Source organism: Anabrus simplex, chromosome 4, assembly GCF_040414725.1.
Source record: "Anabrus simplex isolate iqAnaSimp1 chromosome 4, ASM4041472v1, whole genome shotgun sequence".
NCBI lineage: Eukaryota > Metazoa > Arthropoda > Insecta > Orthoptera > Tettigoniidae > Anabrus > Anabrus simplex.
In genome coordinates this window covers 216,945,220-216,966,129 of record NC_090268.1, presented here as the reverse complement: position 1 = coordinate 216,966,129, position 20,910 = coordinate 216,945,220, and the positions used below count along the sequence as shown (strand labels likewise).

Genomic DNA, 20,910 nt, shown 5'->3' with positions numbered 1-20,910 from the left:
AGGCAATAGCTAATCGTCCTGGGTAGTCGGCTTAACGAAGAGAATGTGTTTAGAAATGAGTCGTTATGTTGCACAATAACAAGTGAAGTTAATATTCTTTTGTCTGGTATCTTGTTAGGGTCGGAGATAGTTTCTTTTTCCGGCAAAGCTGAGGGGTCTAAGCATAGCCAGGCTGGACCGTGCCACCACAGCATGTTGTTCTTCATGTCCTTTGGTTCAATGCCTCGCGAGACGAGATCTGGTGGGTTATCCTGTGATATAACATGAGACCAGTGATTCGAGGGAGCAATTTCTTGAATTTCTGCAACCCTATTTTCTACGAACGTCTTCCATTTAGTGGGGCACGCATTTAACCATGCTAGCACAATTGTCTAGTCAGTCCAAAGCTGTATCTTAGTGAATGGCAGTTGTAGAGAGGCAAGTGTTTTCTTCAGGAGATGGGAGAGCAGTAAGGCACCACACAATTCTAGTCGGGGAATTGAGACTTGCTTTAAAGGTGTGACTCTCGATTTTGCGCATAACAATCTGATAAGAACGTCACCCTTGTTGTTCACAGACCTCACGTAAATACAGGCGCCATAAGCGTGATGTGAAGCATCGCAGAAACCATGGATGTCTATGGACTTGATTTTCCCTTCAGCGAGAACACACTTTGGGACCTTGATGCTATTAAGCGTGGGGATCTGATCATATAATTTCAACCAAATATCAAGTAAGTTTACTGGTAAAGGGTCATCCCATCCTGACCTTTCCTGCCAGAGACGTTGCATGAAAACCTTGAAGCTGATTACTACAGGGCTTATAAATCCAAGTGGGTCGAAAATTGAGGATATCGTTGAGAGCACTATTCTCTTTGTGAACGTCGTATCACCCATTAATTCTTGAAAATTTGCGTTACAGTTTATTTGAAACTTGTCTGTGGATGGATGCCAAGTCAACCCTAATGTATTTACCATGTCACTAACGTTGTCAGTTAACGAGTGCTTAGTTTCTCGTAAGCTTTCTGGGATGGAGTTCAGTAATTCAGGGCTATTGGAACACCATTTTCGCAAAGGAAACCCTGCACGACTGAGAAGCTGTTGTAACTCGATTCGCAGCTCCAGGGCTTCTTCTAAAGTATCTGCTCCAGAAAGACAGTCATCAACATAGAAGTCACGTTTGAGGATCGCGGCCGCTCTCGGGAATTCGGACGCTTCTTCGAGTGCTAATTGCTGGAGACATCTTGTGGACAGAAACGATGCTGCAGACGTGCCGTATGTGACAGTGTTAAGAGCATAAGATTTTAGATTATCTTGAGGATTTTCTCTCCATAGGATGCACTGTAAGTCTCGATGTTTAGGACGAACCATTATCTGGTTTCAATATCAGCGGTGAAAGCAATGTTGTGAGTGCGGAATCTCATAACTATTGAGCAAAGATCTTCTTGAATTGTAGGTCCTACCATTAAGATATCGTTTAAGACAGTACCGTTGTCAGTCCTTGCTGATCCATCAAATACGACTCCTGTTTTAGTAGTGCTGCTAGAATGCTTGACAACAGTGTGATGAGGCATATAATATCTTTCTCCTTCAACGGGTTCTGACTGAAGTTCCGTCATGTGTCCAAGGGTCTGGTACTCTCTCATGATGTAATTTTTACGAAGGTCGTCTTGAGTTTGCAGTTTCCGTTCTAATAGATGAAAACATCGGCTGGCAGTCTGCATTGAGTTTCCAAGCTGCAACTTTCTCTTAAGGGGTAGCTCTACGATGAACCTCCCAGTTTCATCTCTTCTTGTGGTGTCCTTGAAATGGGCTTCACATTCCTTCTCTTCAGGTGAGTGTGTAACATGGTTCACTTCCTCGAGGCTCCAGAACTTCTGAATTTGTATTTCTAATTTGAGGTCAGATCTGATAAAGAGCCACTTGGTTGGTGTCTTCTCTTCCCTTTCTCGATTGAGTTGTGAATATTCTCCGCTGAGAATCCATCGTAGCTGTGTGTTCTGTAGGCATGGGTACCCTTGTCGGCTTTTTCTTCTGGGTTGCAGGAGCTGTAAGAAAAACTGTGCGCCAATCAGTAAATTGGTAGCCTGAGGGATGTGGAAGTCAGGATCAGCGAGAGTGATGTCTTGTGAAATGTTCCAGTCCTTGCAATTGATATGTGAGACAGGTATATTGCCAGTTATTCTGGGAAGAACAATACATTCCATGTTGAAGTGATAATCGTTGATTGTTGAGTGAACCTCAATATTCACTGCTGTGTTTGCTTGGGATGTGAGTTCACCAAAAGCTTGCAGTGTTATGGCTCTGGTCTTTTTCTTTTTCAGTCTCAGATGTTGCACTATGTGTTCGGATATAAAGTTACTCTGCGAACCATTGTCGAGTATGGCACGAACTAAATGGAATCTTCCCTGACCGTCCTTGATCTTTACTAAAGCCGTACTCAGAAGTATCTGATTCTTGGATGTGCTTCTCAGAGAATGATAAGATGATTCTTGTGGATTGTTGTTTTGATTTGCAGGAGATGATATATGGTCAGTCTCATGATGCAACAACGTGTGGTGATAATTGTTACATAATCTACATGATGTTTTTGATGTACATGCCTTCCAAGTGTGAGATGAGCTCAGGCAATTGCTGCATAGATTTTTATCCTTTACTACTTTGAACCTTACATCACAATCTAATTTAAGAAAGTGTGGGCACCTATAAAGCTGATGTTCATCTGAACAGATGCAACATTGTCTTGACGTTGTAATGTATGACTGTTGAGCTGCGATTTTTGACCTTGAACTTGTCTGATGGTTTTGCGATAGACTGGGAGAGGGGTTAGAGGCACAAAGTTTCAATGTCTGACAACGTCTCTCCAAGAACTTAACAAGTTCTTTAAACTCTACAGCTTCTAGATGAGAATGTTTATTTTCGATTTCTAATCTCAATTTCTTATCCACTCGCGATAGTAAAAGCTCGTTTAGGAGAAGATCTAGAATGCTTATCTTAGCACTGAGTGCGTTCAGCGCATCAATGCTTCCTCGGAATTTATTTACGAGTTGGCGTATCTCTGTTTCGGTTGAACATACTTTACCCGGTGATTCTAGGATCTGTTTAATATATTCAGCAGCTATTAATTTTGGCGAGTGATACCTGCTCACGAGAAGGTCATAAGCTACAGTAAAATTGGAGTCTGAAATGCCAATATTCCTAATAGCATACTTGGCTTCACCTTTAAAGGAGGATAACATATAATGAAACTTCTCAACATTTGACAGATCATTCTTATTAACTATCAGGTCCTGAAAGGTATCCCTGAAGTGAAGCCAAGTTGTTAATGTGCCGTCAAATGTAGGGAGCTTGATTTCTGGCAATTTTATTTGCCTTGCTACATCATTGGTTGAAAGAGAACGTACTTCGTCAGCTAAATGTGAAGTCTGAGAAATGATAGCCTTTCTAAGCTTAGCTTCCAGAAGATCGCTATTATTTTCGAATTCCTGGTGGTAATCGATATATGAATCGATATTTTCGTCATCATTTAGCTCGAGCTCAGTTTGAATGTATTTGAAATCTTCCTTAAGAGAAAGTAGCCTATTCAGTTTTACTTCGATTAAAGTTGTGTCTGCCGTATCAAGTTCTGAGCTCACAAAGCTTTGTATGCGTGTTAAACCGGCTTTAAGAACGGACTAATATGAATGACTGGTGTCGTCTTTACGTGTCAATTCCGTCTAATTTCCGCCTTCTAAATCATGTGGCATGAATGTAACCGTGTTAGAATTTCCGTGGCATGGATATTACTTCTCATATGTCACCCTACATGACGCTACTTGTCATTATTACGATGTGCAATCCGTTGTTTTGTACAGGTTGCTTATTCTCTTTGGTACCGCTTAGTTTGTAGACACTACGGTAGATGTCATAATCGAAATGTCCAAGGCAATGCGTTGAAACACACAAAATCAACATGTTTCACGAAACGGATGCAGTAAGTAATAGTATTTCATTAGATTATATCCTTTGATACCTTGTAAATACCAAAACTTGCCAGGTTAATGGAGTTTGCCGTTGAAATCCATATCCAGGCCGGAGGACCAATGTTGGGAATGTATCTTCGAACACCATATTTATTAACATTCAGATTCAACTGTTTGATATGTGTACCAACACAAATATTTACAAGAAACGGTAAAAATTTCCCAAACAGCAGTAGACCGGATGCGCGCGCATTTCAACTAGTTCATAGGGCGAATCAGAAAATTCAAAGCTACCGACGTAACGATAGTAAAATAGGCATAGTTGAAGCACATCAATTAACGGCAATTCAAATAATGGCCGAGAATGGTAGATAAACTCCCCACACAGAAATACAAATGTCCAACAAATGAGGGTAGCGTAAATTCTTGTCTCAATTATTTTTCGCTGTTAGTTTACTTTTTTGTAAATAAATCAGTGGCTAGTTGTACAGTTGTATCCTCCATTTAACATATGCGTTTGTTGAGGTTATTGTCAGTTTGGTGAATATGAAATCTCATATTTATCGGCAATGGCGTGTTCCATCTTAAATGTCGGAATAATTAGCAGGAGCTTAGGAACGGATCAAAGGTTATTGAATTGCATTAGGCCAACATAGTAGATACAATATTCAGCCTGAATGAAAGGGAGATATGCCGCAGATGGAGGTAACTATGACAACGCAGCGTATTTCGTAGTTACTGCTTTCACCGCTCAAATGTCAGACTTCAACTCTCGTGGGCCCAACTATACGTAGGTACCGGTACGGTATAACGAGTTCTGTGAAGAAAACAAAATAAGTGAGTTATTCACAAGATCAGAACCAATTTACCCCTGAAACTAAAAGTGAGTTACTTTGAGCACATAGTGAGGAAGCCTGATTCTATCGGGTAAACTTGTATGCTTGTAAAAGTTCAGGTCACACGGAGTCGCGGACGGTAAGTGTTGAGATGAATAGATTCCATCAAATAAAGCAACCAAGTTATCACTTATGAATCTGAATTGTCTAGTTAAAAACAGATTCACTCCATTCATACATTCGCCTGGAGTGGACGTCGACTTGGTGATACATAGATAGATCAGTGGCGTCTTGTGCTATCGGAAGCACCAAAATTTTCAATGACACATTTTTATATGAGAAGCTTACTGATATAACAAGAGACATCTTTGAATAACGAACTACGGGTACATTCCTATTAAAACCAATATATATCCGATAATTAAAACACAGGATATAAGAGGCTGAGTATACAGTATAACTACAGTTAATCTTACCTCACTTGTTGTGAAAATTAGCCGTCCTATTTTCATTGATGTCAAATGTTGGTAATATTGTAGGTGGTCCGGGGTGACGTACCGTAGTGGCGTGGAAAGGAAATTACCGTTGCGAGAGGATAGAAAGCAGAAATGAATTCATCTCCGCAGAGTCGTGCAATACAATGGGGACATTTGGAATTATTTCTCGATAGGAGCCTTGCTCGCCTGGTGTAACGCCCAAGGACCGATAGTCGCGAACGTGCTGCTACGTACTTGTTTAGGCTCGTCCCTCCTGTAACTACATTTCACCGCGCTCTCCGCTTGGGAATTGCCATTGGAAAGCAAATCCCTTGAGTCTAATTCGATGCCGTCAGCGTTTATTGGTCCATTACGAAGCATTAGTACATCGAAAGATCGAAGATGGTTGATTTTAACAAATTTTACACTATATGTTAGGTTTATTCAACTAAATATTAGATGAAAAGACGTTAAATGAAGTGTAAAGTTATGGAAGTTGTACAAACTTCAACAATATCCCACACCATCCCTGATAAATATATATAAACAGAAAGAGAGAGTGTCGGTGTACAGCAATGATGTAGTACTGTCGGTACTGGATCTTTATAATACATCAACATTGGTGTACAGTTTTGACAAGACGATAAGGTCAAAACCCTGGTTTGCCACAGTTCGTTGCAAAATGTAATTACCGTGTCTGTTCTTACGCTTGTCAATGCTCTTGCTATCCAGTATTCGTGAGCACTGCATTGAGGCGAAATTTACCACCAATGTTACTTTTTTTTTGGGTGGAAGGATGGTATGGTTGTGAGCCGTAAGTTGAAAAGACGTGGAACAGATGTTACCAACATTCAAAACAGAATGTAGGTTTCGTGTGCGTGACTGTTGATAAAGTGATTGTATATAAACTTTAAACTTAGTGTTAGATTATACATCAACATGCCTCCTTCAAGAAGAAATAAGGATGGACTCTTAGCTCGGGTCAATTTCCCGCTTTATTCTGTACAGATGTTAACTAGTCGGCATATATTAGTGGCGGGTGGCGGAGGTTCGTCCAAAACTGGTGTTGCGAATGGTTTTGTAAGTTTTCTAATTAGACCAATTTTATAACTTTGTTTCAAAGTCCTAATATATTTTAAAAAGTAAATTACTTCACTTTAGTACTCTTTTCTTATGTTTTAGTGTGTGTCCTTGTCATTTCCTTTCACTGTAATCTGGAGTGTCATTGGTAGAGGTTAGGTTAATAGTTCACTAATAGTTATATTGTATGTTGTTCTTTACGAATGATATGTTTGTATTTGAGAACATTAGATGCGGTATATGATATAGCTCTCGAACTGGCATCCCGACCACTCCTGACTCGTGTGCACATCTGCTGAAAGAAGGCCAGTAATTGACATTATTCATGAATTTACCGTCGTAGTTTTGAAGACATATTTTACCCAGAATTCATCACGACCCTAAATTGGTATCCATCGTCCGAGTGTTTTACCTTAGATGTCTGCATTTGCCAGCTTTTAACCCCAGTCTGTTGATACAATAAAGGTATCTTCACCGTAACAAATTGAATGAACATTGGCAACAACAACAAATTATGGCATACACTGTTTCAAATTAAATATTTTTGTGTGAATATGAGTAAAAGCATTATTTTTGGAAAATGGTGAAACACATCTGTTTCCATAAATCTGTGAGCCAATCCAGGACACTGTCATTCAAAGCAAAGTCAAGATGCCAGTAAAATTATAATTCCTAGCGATAACCATGGCATCTAACATATTTTGTGTACAATGTTCGTTTCCCTTCTTGCCTCCCCTTGGTAGAAATAATAATTGTGTGACACCAGTTACCATGTTGCAAACATTTTGACTTTACGTCGTTTATGCTGACTGCCTTGGATGTTGTAAGTCTGGGTAATTGACTCAGTAACATCATTTTCACATGCTTCCTCCAGTCACTCTACAGCACAGAGCACCATAAGGGCTGCCAACATGTGGTGATACTCCTTGCATGAGTCATAGGTTGCTCCTAGCTGAACTCTGATCTAACCCAGTAAGTAACGGTAACCATTCAGTAAATAAACTTGAGGAATTTTGCTCTTATCATGCAAATAAAATCATAGAAACAATCAAAATTACCAACAGTAATGTTCGTCCATGCCGTGTTTTATGCATTCATTATATTGGCAGCATTTACAACTATCATCCCTCACCACAGTGCAGTTAGGAGAGAGGGAAGATGAAGATACATCAGTGTTGCTACAGTGGCGATTACACACTCACGCTCACCCCCCAACTGACCGAGCAAGTTGGCCGTGCCGTTAGGATTGCATAGCTGTGAACTTGCATTTTGGAGATAATGGGTTGAAATGCTACCGTCGGCAGCTGCATTGTTTCCCACTGTTTTCACACCAGCCAAATGCTGGGGCTGTACGTTAATTAAGACCACATCCACCTCCTTCACAGTCCTAAACATTTTCCCATCCTTACATTGCTGAAAACTTTTAATGTGTTAGTGCACCTGCAAAGCACTAGCAAGAAAGAAAAAAAACAATTGTCTGAAGTTTTCAAGACCTGAGGTGACTCAGGAGTAGGCTATGCTTTTTTATGACCTTTTCTTTCTTTAGCCTCTATGTTCCTTTTTTGAAGGTTTGAAACTCCCCTGTGTATGGGGTCAGTAGAATACATCCACAGAACCCCTGTTGTAATAAAGAACTCTCAGGGCTGTGAACTTACATGTGTCAGGCTCCTCACGTTCATCTTTCCTATCTGACATTCCTTGGTCAACTCTGACCTGACGATATTAGGTTTACTAGGCCTTGGTAGTTGTGTATTTTTGTGTCCTTCGTGATCCTTCTCTGCCTGTCAAGTGCCGATATGTTAATCCTTCTAAGGGTCCAACGTCTTCCATTTTCTTCTGATAAGTAATGGAGGATGTCCTCTCAGGACAGTAATCACAATTACCACTTTCTCCAGCAGGTTCTGTTAAAAGGGACCTAACCTAATTCTTTTGGCCCTTTATAACAATAGTTATCAGTTACCACCACTAGCATTTAGTGACCCAAAGAAAACTTTTGGGGGTTGCATTACCAGCCTTTCAATTTCTTCTCCACCCTCTGAAGAATAAATATATTATTTTCACATCTATATATTAAAAGAGTTTACTAAAAACAGTTTTGGCAAATCCACTCCTCTGTTCTACCGGACCGATTTTTGTTTTATTCTCCCCGGAATTACCTGCCGGTGAATCATGATACATTGATAGGTCTCTAAGTTCAGCCAACCTTGAGTAATCATAAAATCAAATCATTAATGATCTTACCCTACCCGCAATACATCCTGTACTTAGCAGGTTGCTAAGTGACTGACACTTTCATTCTCATATATGCAATTTTCATCCTTAGTATTGTTATTACATGCAGCCATGTTTGATTACTACCCGTCAAGCCAGAGAGTATACACTTTGATCATGGAAAAATACTATACTTAGATGCTGCTAAGAAAAACCATTCGACGTACAGACAGACCCCATCATGACATATGCCTTAGACATTATCTGGGAACACCTAGTGAAGGATAACGTAGCTACACTAGAAACAGTGAAGGCCACGTATCTTTAAAAAAGTTCTCTGCCTGGCAAAACAACAAGCTAACAAGACAACTGTTTTGTATAGAAGAACTGCCTTTTGCGATCAATATGAAGCTTTACATCCAGAACTGCTGGATTAAAAAAAGCAAATATGTTGATAGTTTACCAAACAGACGGTATGGTGGCATCAGAATGGATTAATTCTGACTACGAACTGCGGTATACCATAACACGCTTCTTATTAAATGTTCATAAAACTATTGAAAATGGTAGGCAAAACAATATGACTGTGACAGGCATGTATAGATAAGAAAAGTGTTCCATGACAGGCATATCAAGATGAGTTATCTGACCTATTTATAACGAATGCTGTGGAGCAGCATGGGCTCTCTAGTTTTATTACAAGATACGTAGAGCCTCTGTGGCTCAGGTGGCAGCCTCTCACTGCCCGTAGTTCAAATCATGGCCATTCCATGTGAGATTTGTGCTGGACAAAGCAGAGGCAGAACAGGTTTTTCTCTGGGTAGTCAGGCTTTCCCTTCATTTCATCTGTCATTCATTAATCATTGCCCCAGAGAAGTGCCGACAGGCTTCAACAGTCAGCACAATTCCTATCCTCACCGCTAGATGGGGGCTTAATTCATTCTATTCCTGACCTGGTCAAATGATCAGTTTTATTGCCTAAGATGGGTTGCAAGGAGTTCAGCCTTTGGTTTGGTTTAAATGCAATTCCCAAACAAGGTCATCCAATATCGGCTGAGTGAAGAGGTGTGGTTCCAAATTGCTGCCATGCAATTCCCAAACAAGGTCATCCAATATCGGCTAATTGAAGAGGTGTAGTTCCAAATTGCTGTCATCACTTGAATTTGTCTCTACTTCCTTTTCACTACTAGTCTGTTTTGGCGGTGATGGAATTGGCAGCTTTTCACTGTGTGGTACTGGAGCAGTGGATGACGATATTCTCGGATATGCATTATTTTTTCTGTTCGTGGTACTTTTGTAACGTAATATCCACCATACATAAGTAACAGTTGTTGTAATGGTTAGTAGTCTCTTGCCATATTTGGGGAGTTGCAAGTGGCATAGATTTTCTTGTTCCATGTAGCCAACCCTCTAAAGTAGACTAGCAGCTGTCACATGTCACATGAGGAGCCTATGTAATATGTTGGTCTTGAACATGCACACCGAAATAAGTGCAGTATGCCTCACAGAACTTTGTACCGGGCACAATTTTATGTTTCACTTGCTTAGATCCAATGCAATGTCTGCAAACATAACAAAACGTGTCTGCTGGCAATTTACAACTTCTGGATGTTGACATTTTACATTAAAAGACAACAATCAGTGTTACTTATAACCACAGAACTGCATCTACATTTACAAACGACAGGAACACTTTTTGGGGAAAATATCAATATATATTGATTTATACCGTTGGCTTTATAAAGAAGTGTATATATTGAACCCTTCTTGTTTTATACTAATAAAGTTGGAAACATTAGGGCGATCTACTGGTGATCACTTTGAATAACTATGGTTGCCAGAAAAGGTGGTAAATTTACATTTTTACAAAAACCGTTAAAAAATCGAAAAGTGTGGACGTCTAAAAAATGAATGGCATTCACGTTCATCACGTTGCTTTAATACAATAAACACAAAGAAATAAACAATTTTGTGTTACGTAGTCACGTAGGTGACCAATTCTCCTCTGTTTGCCTTATATAAGTCCACCACCAAAGCCAGTTTTTGCATACAACTTCATCCATAGTGTTCATTCCTAACTTAGCCCTACATCATTGACCTTCCTGCCATGATATGATATTTATTTCAATAATTAATTCCAGTGAGCCAAAGGCTCATACAGAGGAATTGTACAATGAATAATATATTCAATGGTGGATCTACAAACTCTAATACTTACAATGATATAATCAGGTGACTTAAACAGCCATTGTTTCCACCTGTTTGTACTAGCAGTTGTTCTTGATACTTCATCTATTTCTTCCAGCTGATGAATAAGATGTCCTAGGTCCATCCAACTTTCACTCCCATACAGTCTGAAAACAAGGTGATGGAAAGGTAGTTTTATCCAAGAGTGGACTTCTTTCTTACAGAATACTATTGATTACAACTGTGAGCTCACTGCATTAGCTGTGCTGCACCCTTGATTCAGTTTCACTTTAGTACTATCCTGAGAGAATTCACTTGACTTATTTCCTAGTGTCCCTTGCGGAATATAGGGCATCAGCAAAACTTTGCCATCTGCCTTGTTGACATCCAACTTCTTCACTTCACACTGAGCAAGTGGCCATGTGGTTAGGGTCGCCTGGCTGTGAGCTTGCATTTGGGAGATAGTGGGTTCGAACCCCACTGTTGGCAGCCTTGAAGATGGTTATCCATGGTTTCAAATTTTCACACCAGGCAAATGCTGGGGCTGTATCTTAATTAAAGACACAGCCGCTTCCCACATCTAGGCCTTTCCTATTCCATCGTCACCATAAGACTTATCTGTATCAGTGCGATGTAAAAAAAAAAACTTAATTTCTTTCCATTGTCTCAGTGTAGACAGATCTTCCCCACGAGTGCCTGGATCTCCCTTTCTTCCTTTTCTCCTGCAAATTCCAAATCAAGGCCTCTCTCTCGATAGCTTCTTTTCCCTTCCCCAGAGTATGCCCAATCCATTGCCACCTTCACCACTTGCTTTGTATGAGCATCTTGATTTCGCCCATCTTTCCGCACTGGATGCAGTCGCACAAGAGTGCTGTTCGCTTTGCGAATGCGTTGTGAGACATTCTGTGCAGCTCCTCCATCTTTACACCAACTATACCACCTTTAGGTGAAACTATCCAAATCCTCGATTTCTTCATTATCGAGAGTTTCTTCTTTTAAGCGTTTATCCTGTTGTTGTAGGGTCTGCTTGATGGGTCAAGGAACACCATTTCCCACAATCGAAAGCATCATTATGCTGTAGGTGGAGTGCTCTAATGTCAGCGTTAATGGCATCCTGCCATCCTTGGTTTGGCTTCCAGTTGGTTGAGTTCCGCTTACTTTAAGGTTAAGCAGTATTGGCGATGGTGTGAGGTGCTGTGCGCATGATGTGGCCATACCATAGGAGAGGTCTGCCATATTTTCTTATCTATTGGAGCGATGTCAGTCTTCTTCCGAATAGAGTTGTTCGTATTGTGGTCAGGACAAAAGATTCCCATCGACCAACGCAATATGCGCATCTCCAGAACGTGAAGTTGGTGCTCTACTCGTCTTGTAACTGGCCAGCACTCAGGTCCATAGATAGCGACTGGATGAACAGTTGTACGGTATATTTTTGACTTCAGGCATATTGGCATACTCTTGTTGCACAACACTCCCGTTAATTTCATCCATCGCATCCATTCAGCATTTATCCTTGCTCGCATTTCAGCGTTAATGTTGGTGTTGCTACATAAATGAGATCCTAAGGAATCGAAAGTATCAGTCTTTGAGTGGTTTTCATCATTGACTTCAATATTTCCATCACTCTGGTTTGTAAGGTACACTATGTGATCAGAAGTATCCAGACACCTGGCTGAACATGACGTACAAGTTTGTGGCGCCCTCCATTGGTAATGCTAGAATTCAATATGGTGTTGGCACACCCTTAGCCTTGATGACAGCTTCCACTCTCACAGGCATATGTTCAGTCAGGTGCTGGAAGGTTGCTTGGGGGAATGGCAGCCCATTCTTCACGGAGCGTTGCACTGAGGAGAGGTAGCGATATCACTCGGTGAGGCCTGGCATGAAGTCGGCGTTCCAAAACATCGCAAAGGTGTTTTATAGGATTCAGGTCACGAGTCTGTGCAGGCCAGTCCATGACAGGGATGTTATTATTGTCACAGGCCGTGCATTATGAACAGGTGCTCGATCGTGTTGAAAGATGCAATCGCCCCCCTGGAAGTGCTCTTAAACAGTGGGAGGCAAGAAGGTGCTTAAAACATCAATGTAGGCCTGTGCTATGATAGTGCCACACAAAACAACAGGGGTTGCAAGCCCCCTCCATGAAAAGCACGACCACACCATAACACCACCGCCTCCGAATTTTACTTTTGGCACTACACACGCTGGCAGATGACATTCACTGGGCATTCACACCCTGCCATCGGATCGCCACATTGTGTACCTTGATTCGTCACTCCACACAACGTTTTTCCACTTCGAATTGTCCAATGTTTATGCTCCTTACACAAAGCGAGGCATCGTTTGGCATTAACCTGCATGATGTGTGGCTTATGAGCAGCCACTTGATCATGAAATCCAAGTTTTTTTCACCTCCCACCAAACTGTCATAGCACTTGGAGTGGATCCTGATGCAATTTGGAATTCCTGTGTGATGGTTTGGATAGATGCCTGCCTATTACACTTTACGACCCTCTTCAACTGTCGGCGGTCTGTCAGTCAACAGACGGGGTCGGCCTGTACGCTTTCGTGCTGTACATGTCCCTCACGTTTCCACTTCACTATCACATCAAAAACAGTGGACCTAGGGATGTATGGGAGTGTGGAAATCTCGCATACAGACTTCTGACACAAGTAACACCCAATCACCTGACCACGTTCAAAGTCCGTGAGTTACGCGGAGCGCTCCATTCTGCTCTCTCACGATGTCTAATGACTACTAAGGTCGCTGCTATGGAGTACCTGGCATTAGGTGGCAGCACAATGCACCTAAGATAAAAAACGTATGTTTTCGGGGGTGTCCTGATACTTTTGATCACATAGTGTATTTTGTCCTCTTGATGTCAAGATGAAGACCAAATCTGCTGAGGGCATTGTGTTAGGGTTGGACCTGGTATTGCAGTTCATGCTTGGTGGTACTGGCAAGCATGACATCATCCACATAAAGTAAATTCCATGGAAATTTGCGCCGTTTGTCTCAAGTGATTATGTCCATTCCACAAATAAAGAGTAGATATTACAAGGCTAAACCTAGATGAACACCAACTTCGATTGGAAAGCTGTCAGATGCACCAGCAGCAAATTGTACTGTACTACTGGTGTTAACATAGAGCATATGAACCCAGTTCACTATGGAGAGTAAATGGGTTCAAACTATGGTGTTAATCCTAAGAGTATATGCAAGATCTTCTTGAAATGATCCTCTTGTTAGAGTTTTGTTTTCCCAACCTCTTAGGTTTCTTGACTACGTAAATTAATAATATGTGTGTCATATTTTCAGGAAATATATGAATTGTCACATGATAGTGAACGTTATATTGCTGAAGAAGTTACCCGTCACGAAACTGGTCCAAGTGTGGTAATGAACTGTGCAACCTACAGCAATGGACGGAAAACATACCTAGTTGCTGGTCAGGAAAGTCATTGTCAGTTGTACAATGTTATTGAAACAGTTATTGATTCTGGTACTAGAAGGAAACGGACAGTGTCAAGTAGTGATGGAAAAGGTAAGTCACTTAGCTTCCTTCAGGATATAATGATGTTATGATCCTCAGTTAAGAATTTTTTAAATTTAAAAAATAGAGATGAAATGGAGATTAAACTGACTTCATTAAAGTTTAGCCATAATTGAAATTTGAAAGTTGGGAAGTAAAAATTTTTAATCACTAATTGGTATCATTATAAGCACATCAAAATTTCAAATAAATTGTTCTTATATTTTTTAAATTATTCAGTACTGGCTGTCATACCTCTTGTTCACAATTACAACTTTGGACTTCTCCACCTAATCAATACTATACGATATTGAGTACATGAATTTACATTTAAAAATACATTAGCCTATAATTACAGTACTAGTTTCCATCCTATGAGGATCATTTTCAGCAGTTAAAATAGCAAATTCACTGGTTGAAATATCACTCTTCTCAGAGTTCATGTGCACTGTCCTAAATTCTAGTGATAAGTTCACATTCTGTTATCCTACATCACTATTTTGGTAAAATAGGTCATTATGAGACTTAATGAACGTAGGTTTTCGTGGCTTATTGTATTAATGTAAAGAAATAAATGTGTAACTGGATTAAAGCCACTTTATATACTATATATACAGTATTTATTTTATGAAGCCGAGCTTTCAGCCAAATTGCATTGGCCTTCATCAGGTCATGTGAAGTTCTGCCTCCGACAGTGAGCAAGGAAATTCGAAGGAACGTGGGAGTCATGACCATACTATCCATGGACTACTCCACTAATTGAACTCGTGGATCGTCGTGCTGTGCTGTGGTGGTGAGTATAGAAGTCTTTTACAGGCGCCATGACCTTCGTCTGGTCAAAGAGGATTTCATGGTGTGTACTGTAGAAATGTTCTGCTATGGCAGACTGGAGTGACATTCTTTACCGACCTGATGTGTTCTTTCACCCTAGCTGCCTCTGTGGATCAGTGGTAGAGTGTCGGCCTCCGGATCCCAAGATAGCGGGTTCAAACCCAACAGAGGTGGTCGGATTTTTGAAGGGCGGAAAAAAGTCCATTTGACATTTCATGTCGTACGATGTCTGCATGTGTAAAAGATCTATGGTGACACATTTGATGTTTACCCGACAAAATTCATTAAATATCACCCATAGACGCCCAAGAGAGTTTCGGTTTACTCGGTCTGTCATCTAGTAGACCTAGAGTAAAACAGAACATCGAAATTGATGAGCAGACAGCCAGATGCCGTCAACTTGAAATGTCTGCACATGGTAGCTGAGGCCATATTATTATTATTATTATTATTATTATTATTATTATTATTATTATTATTATTATTATTATTATTATTATTATTCTCTCTTGGCACAGGCCAGAGCAAAGTGTAGCTTCCACCGAAGTCCCAGTCTCATCCATGGCTGTGACAATATGGAAGCTGCTGGGGGTATGGGTGGTGCTGAGTAATGACATTTGGGGCACAACTAGTGTCTGAGTGTTATGAAAGGTGTTGCTCATAGGATCAATCGCACTGCACTGGACCGGGCGAGTTGGCCGTGCGCGTAGAGGCGCGCGGCTGTGAGCTTGCATCCGGGAGATAGTAGGTTCGAATCCCACTATCGGCAGCCCTGAAGATGGTTTTCCGTGGTTTCCCATTTTCACACCAGGCAAATGCTGGGGCTGTACCTTAATTAAGGCCACGGCCGCTTCCTTCCAACTCCTAGGTCTTTCCTATCCCATCGTCGCCATAAGACGGTGTCGGTGTCGGTGCGACGTAAAGCCCCTAGCACTGCACTGGCACCTTTTGGTCCAATGAGGAAAGCAATGGCAAACTACCTCACTCCTCATCTTGCCTAGTACACCTCATTTGGGCTCTGCCATTTGTTTTTGCAGTCTCCCTATAACTGCATAGCCTTTGGTGGTGCTATTTGAGGATCCAGCCAGCCTCTGGGCTGATGACCTAACAGACAGACATTATTATTATTATTATTATTATTATTATTATTATTATTATTATTATTATTATTATTATTATTACCCTGGTGCTATTCAAATTACCATTCAAAGAAAAACCACATCTTGAAACACCGGCCATGTATGAAGTTCCATGTGGTTGTGTTTGCTAATATACTGGCATGACAAAAATGCTTGTTGGCACCAGGGTGAAAGAACACATCAGGTCGGTAAAGAATGTCACTCTTTCATCCACGGAGAATGCCATAAGCCAGTCTGCCATAGCAGAACATTTCTCAGTACAGACCATGAAATCCTCTTTAACCAGGCGAAGATCATGGCGCCTGTAAAGGATTTCTATACTCAAGTGGTAAGGGAAGCCATAGAGATAGAGCTACGCCCAAATAACATCAACAGGGAAGACGGCTTTGAGTTATCAAATACATGGAGACCTGTACTGCAGAAATATATACATAATACCACCATGGCACAGCGGGACACACTCAAGAAACTGTCGACAGAGGGCGGTGAATCAGTAACTTCCCTCCCAACCACCACAGCACAGCACGATGATCCTTGAGTCCAATTAGTGGGGTAGGCCGTGGATAGTATGGTCATGACTCCCACGTTCCTGCGAATTTCTTTGCTCACTGTCGGAGGCAGAACTTCACATGCCCTGATGAAGGCCAATGCAATTTGGCTGAAGCTCGGCTTCATTAAATAAATATATATAGTGGCTTTAATCCAGTTACACATTTATTTCTTTACATTATGAAACTTGTTTGCACCAGTCAAGGATATTTGGAATGGTTACGTTCCTTGCATCTGGTTCTGTGATAAATACATAATCTTAAAATCTAGTAATGAATTTACAATAGCATGTGATACATGTCGTTGACAGCGAAGTTTTCGGATTATTGAAGGAATGCACACAAAAGCAGGCTAACCATCAAATTTGTGAAAATTGAGTTAGATGCTGCCACCTACTGTTAATGATACAAACTATATTTACTGAAGTGCGCTACCATCAGGGAATTACCTGTAAAGAAATAAAAGGCTTCAAAGTTCTTGGGATATCATCTTGACAAAATTGCAAAATTGGACTAACTGATTGTTACTAAAAGTTCGCGTATGATGGCGCCATATATAGGCGGGGTAGCGAACACTATGGAGTTTGGTAGCCCATGATACATGTCTGTTTTGGTATGATGTTAATTCAAAATGGAATCAAAAATGCAGATATTATTTTCCTTTTAATAATGCATTGAATTAGAAGAGTATTCAGTGCAGTTATATGGACATTTATTGTTTCTTATTAGCCATATTGTCTGTTTACAAACCAAGTAAATATGGCTTCTGCTTTTTGTAGGTGATGGTAATTTATGTGAACATAATCAAAGTTCTACCAGTGGAGGTTACAGAAAATTTTGAAGAGAATGTCAGAAACTTAGAAAGGGAAAAGGGTTAGTGATGATCTTTACATTAAATACAGAGGTGAACTGAGAGAAAAGAAAGGCTTGGGCAGAGATTGAAAATGTGCACAAAAGGTAATACTATCACTGAAAAATGGTAAAAGTATTTTGTGTTTTTACGTTCTAGCCCAGTATTTTGTGTTGCATTCACCTCTGTAGCCAAGCATGTTTAATCATGCTCCATGAGATGACTGACTAGCTGCGACGTTCGGAGATACGAGGTTCAAATCCCAGTGCTGACAGCGGCTAACCTGATTGTGGGTTTACTCTGGGTTTTTCCGCATTCCCTCCAGACAAATGCCTGGATAGTACCTTATTTCAAGTCTCCCAGCACCTACCCCATGATGACAACCAGCTATCATTTGAGGAACCTTTCTTCATTGGGCTTGATTGTGATTAAGTGGCTGCATCTGAACATAATTTGTCCCATCCCTGTTGTGATTATCAATAAAATGGCTAAAGTTTTTTGGCAATATTTAAAAAAAGCTATTTCTTTCAGATGAAAACAAAAATATGTTAATTTTATCCTTTTTTCCTTCCATCGGTGAGAAAGTCTCTTTTTTCTCCATTTTAAGAAAATGATGGTTAGCCTACTTTTGCATGCATCCATTCAATTGCAGCAGTAATGCCATCTAACCAAGATGAGTGTTGATCAGACCTTAGCTATCACATTTTGTTTTCTTCCAGCTCAGTGTAGTTAAAGCATTCCAGACGTAGGCATCCAAATCCTCTTTTCTGATTCCTTCAGGTGATCGTTTATCTGCCCCTCGGTTCCGTTTCTTGATACGGGATCAGAGATGAGGTGAGATGAATTTATATGGCATGTTTTTACAGCCTCTCTCATTTGAGGAGCTAAAGAAGATGAATGATGGTGAATGAATCTGGGTAAAGAGATGGAAGGAATCGGCTGTGGCCTATGAATGGGAACTGTCCCGGTATTTGCCTGGAGGTGAAAATGGAAAACCACAGAAAACCATTCTCAGAACAGTCATTGGTGGGGTTCAAACCCACGCATCTCCCAAATGCATAGCTTGGCTCCATAGCTGTAGCGCATTAACACACACGGCCACTCCGCTTGGTATTCTTCAGGTGATTGTTCCCTCATATTTTTCTTCTCTTTTCCAGTGTTCTTCGTTATCTTACTGTTCAGCTTGATATAAATAACGAACAAAGTATGAGACTGCATCGTGCCAAAAATGCATCAAGCAGATATGTATACGACATACGTTTCAATGACCAGGTCACTCCTTTTTATAGACCGTTATCTTTGTTAAGCCTGGCTGAAAGACATAGCCTGTATGTGACTTCTTTATTGTACCAGGTGCTTTCTGAAAATGTTCCTATTTAACCATCCTCCAAATTTTGCTTCTTTAGTTCCTTGCACCTGTTCAGTACCCGGTCATACCATAGGCTAAAACATCTAACCACAATATACAACAGATCGTTCAGTCACTGCCACGACCTGGTGAAATGAACTCCCCAGTAACTTTAGGGACGCTGTCGCTAAAACAAAATTCAAAGCCTTCTGCTGACACCATCTCATGAGCACTTCCAGTCTAACGTGAGTGGGAATGAGAGTTAAAATGATCGTTTATTGTCACATCTAGGTTCTGATAAGTTTAAATATATTTAAATTAGATCATTTAGGTATTTTAAAAATATTACTGTATTTGCTTGCATATATCTCACCACTGTGTATATCTCACACCCCATTTTGACCATTTGAAATATCAGGAAAAGAAATCCCCACACATACCTCGCACTAATTTCTGATGTCATAAAGACATACGGAACATACACAAAATAAAGTTTGGATATTCCATAGACGTGCCTACATTAAATATCGAGACTGTACCAATTGATGTTACGGTACTTTGTACGTGACAGTACAAGAAGAAGCTGCATTTCTTTCTATCTGCAGAACGGCTGAAGCTAGCTGTTGTAACAAAAATATCTAACTCGCAAACCCCCACCCTAAGGCTGCATTCCTAGCCAGCCAGTCACACTCAGCCATCCCTCTTACTCTTCTTTGTCAATATGCTTAATGCTACCCGTCCGACAGAGCTGATCACGTGAACTGGGAGTGTTTCCCTGTCCAGGCAGTCAAGTGATCATGGTATTAGGTATTGTCCATCTGTTGTGTTGTCGACAAGTGCCAGTATTCTGTCTTCAAGTTTCATTGTTGTTTCTCAGTTAAGTATTCTTGTGAAGGTCGATCTTTAAGTTGAGGAGAAACGTGGGAGTTATATGGCTGGGTTTAAACTCCAAGTGAAATATGCTGAAGAACATGGTAACAGAGCTGCCAGTCGAGAATTCAGTGTGATTGAGTTTAATGTTCGCTACTGGCATAAACAGAAAGCTGCGTTAGAAACCACTAACCAAACACATAAGACATTCAGAGGGCCAAAAACTGATAAGTTTCCTGAGTTGGAAGACGAGTTGCTTCATTATGTTACAGAGTTGCGAAATGGTGGCTTTAATATCTTGTACGAGATGCTACATTTCAAACTGTGTGAACTAGCGATTAAAGGAGGAATCAGCTGTTTGGATCTAAAAGTAAGCCGGGGTTGGATCTGTAGATTCATGACACGAAAGGGATTGTGTCTGCGAAGGTGAACATCTCTCTGTCAGAGAATGCCAAGCGATTTCAGCCACAAAATCATAGATTTTCTTCGCCATGTTGATAGCAATGTGAAAGAAAAATAATTACCTCCTATCTCAAATTGGCAATGCAGATCAAACCTCGATAAACTTCTAGCGTGCTTGTGTGAGAAACAGCGTTGTACTGTCATGCTAGCAATTACCACAGACGGAAGAAAATTGTCACCGTACGTTATTTTCAAAAGGAAAACCGTGTCTAAAGCAGTTTCCCAAAGGCATTCATGTACAGGTTCAAGAGAAAGGATGGATGGATACAGCTCTTGTCCAAGACTGGGTCCATACAATGCGGGGAGTACGGCTGGGGGCACTGCTTAAATGCCCAGCAATGCTAGTGTGGGATAGTTTCCGCAGACACTTGGTGGAAGACACGAAGAAACGCCTTCAGTAAATGAAAACTGATCTTGTTGTAATTCCTGGTGGACTCTCACATCGTCTACAGCCCTTAGATGTTTCTGTCGAGACCTTCAAAGACAACATACGTAAATTGTACGCTGAATGCATGGCGGGGGGGGGAGCCTGAGCTGACGCCAGCAGGCAAAATAAAGAGGCCGTCAGTTGAACTTGTGTGTGATTGGGTTATGTGGGT

The 20,910-nt window shown here is 40.8% G+C and overlaps 1 protein-coding gene across 1 annotated transcript in view; it reads left to right on the top strand.

Moving 5' to 3' along the window:
* Positions 1–6,083: 6,083 nt before the first annotated feature.
* The window catches only part of LOC136872583 (guanine nucleotide-exchange factor SEC12), an 86,766-nt gene continuing 71,939 nt past the window's right edge, over positions 6,084–20,910 (top strand). The window contains exons 1-2 of the mRNA XM_067146384.1: positions 6,084–6,332; positions 14,050–14,275. Coding sequence (XP_067002485.1) covers positions 6,192–6,332; positions 14,050–14,275 — 367 coding nt within the window. The 5' untranslated portion in view covers positions 6,084–6,191. The remainder of the gene's footprint in view (positions 6,333–14,049; positions 14,276–20,910) is intronic.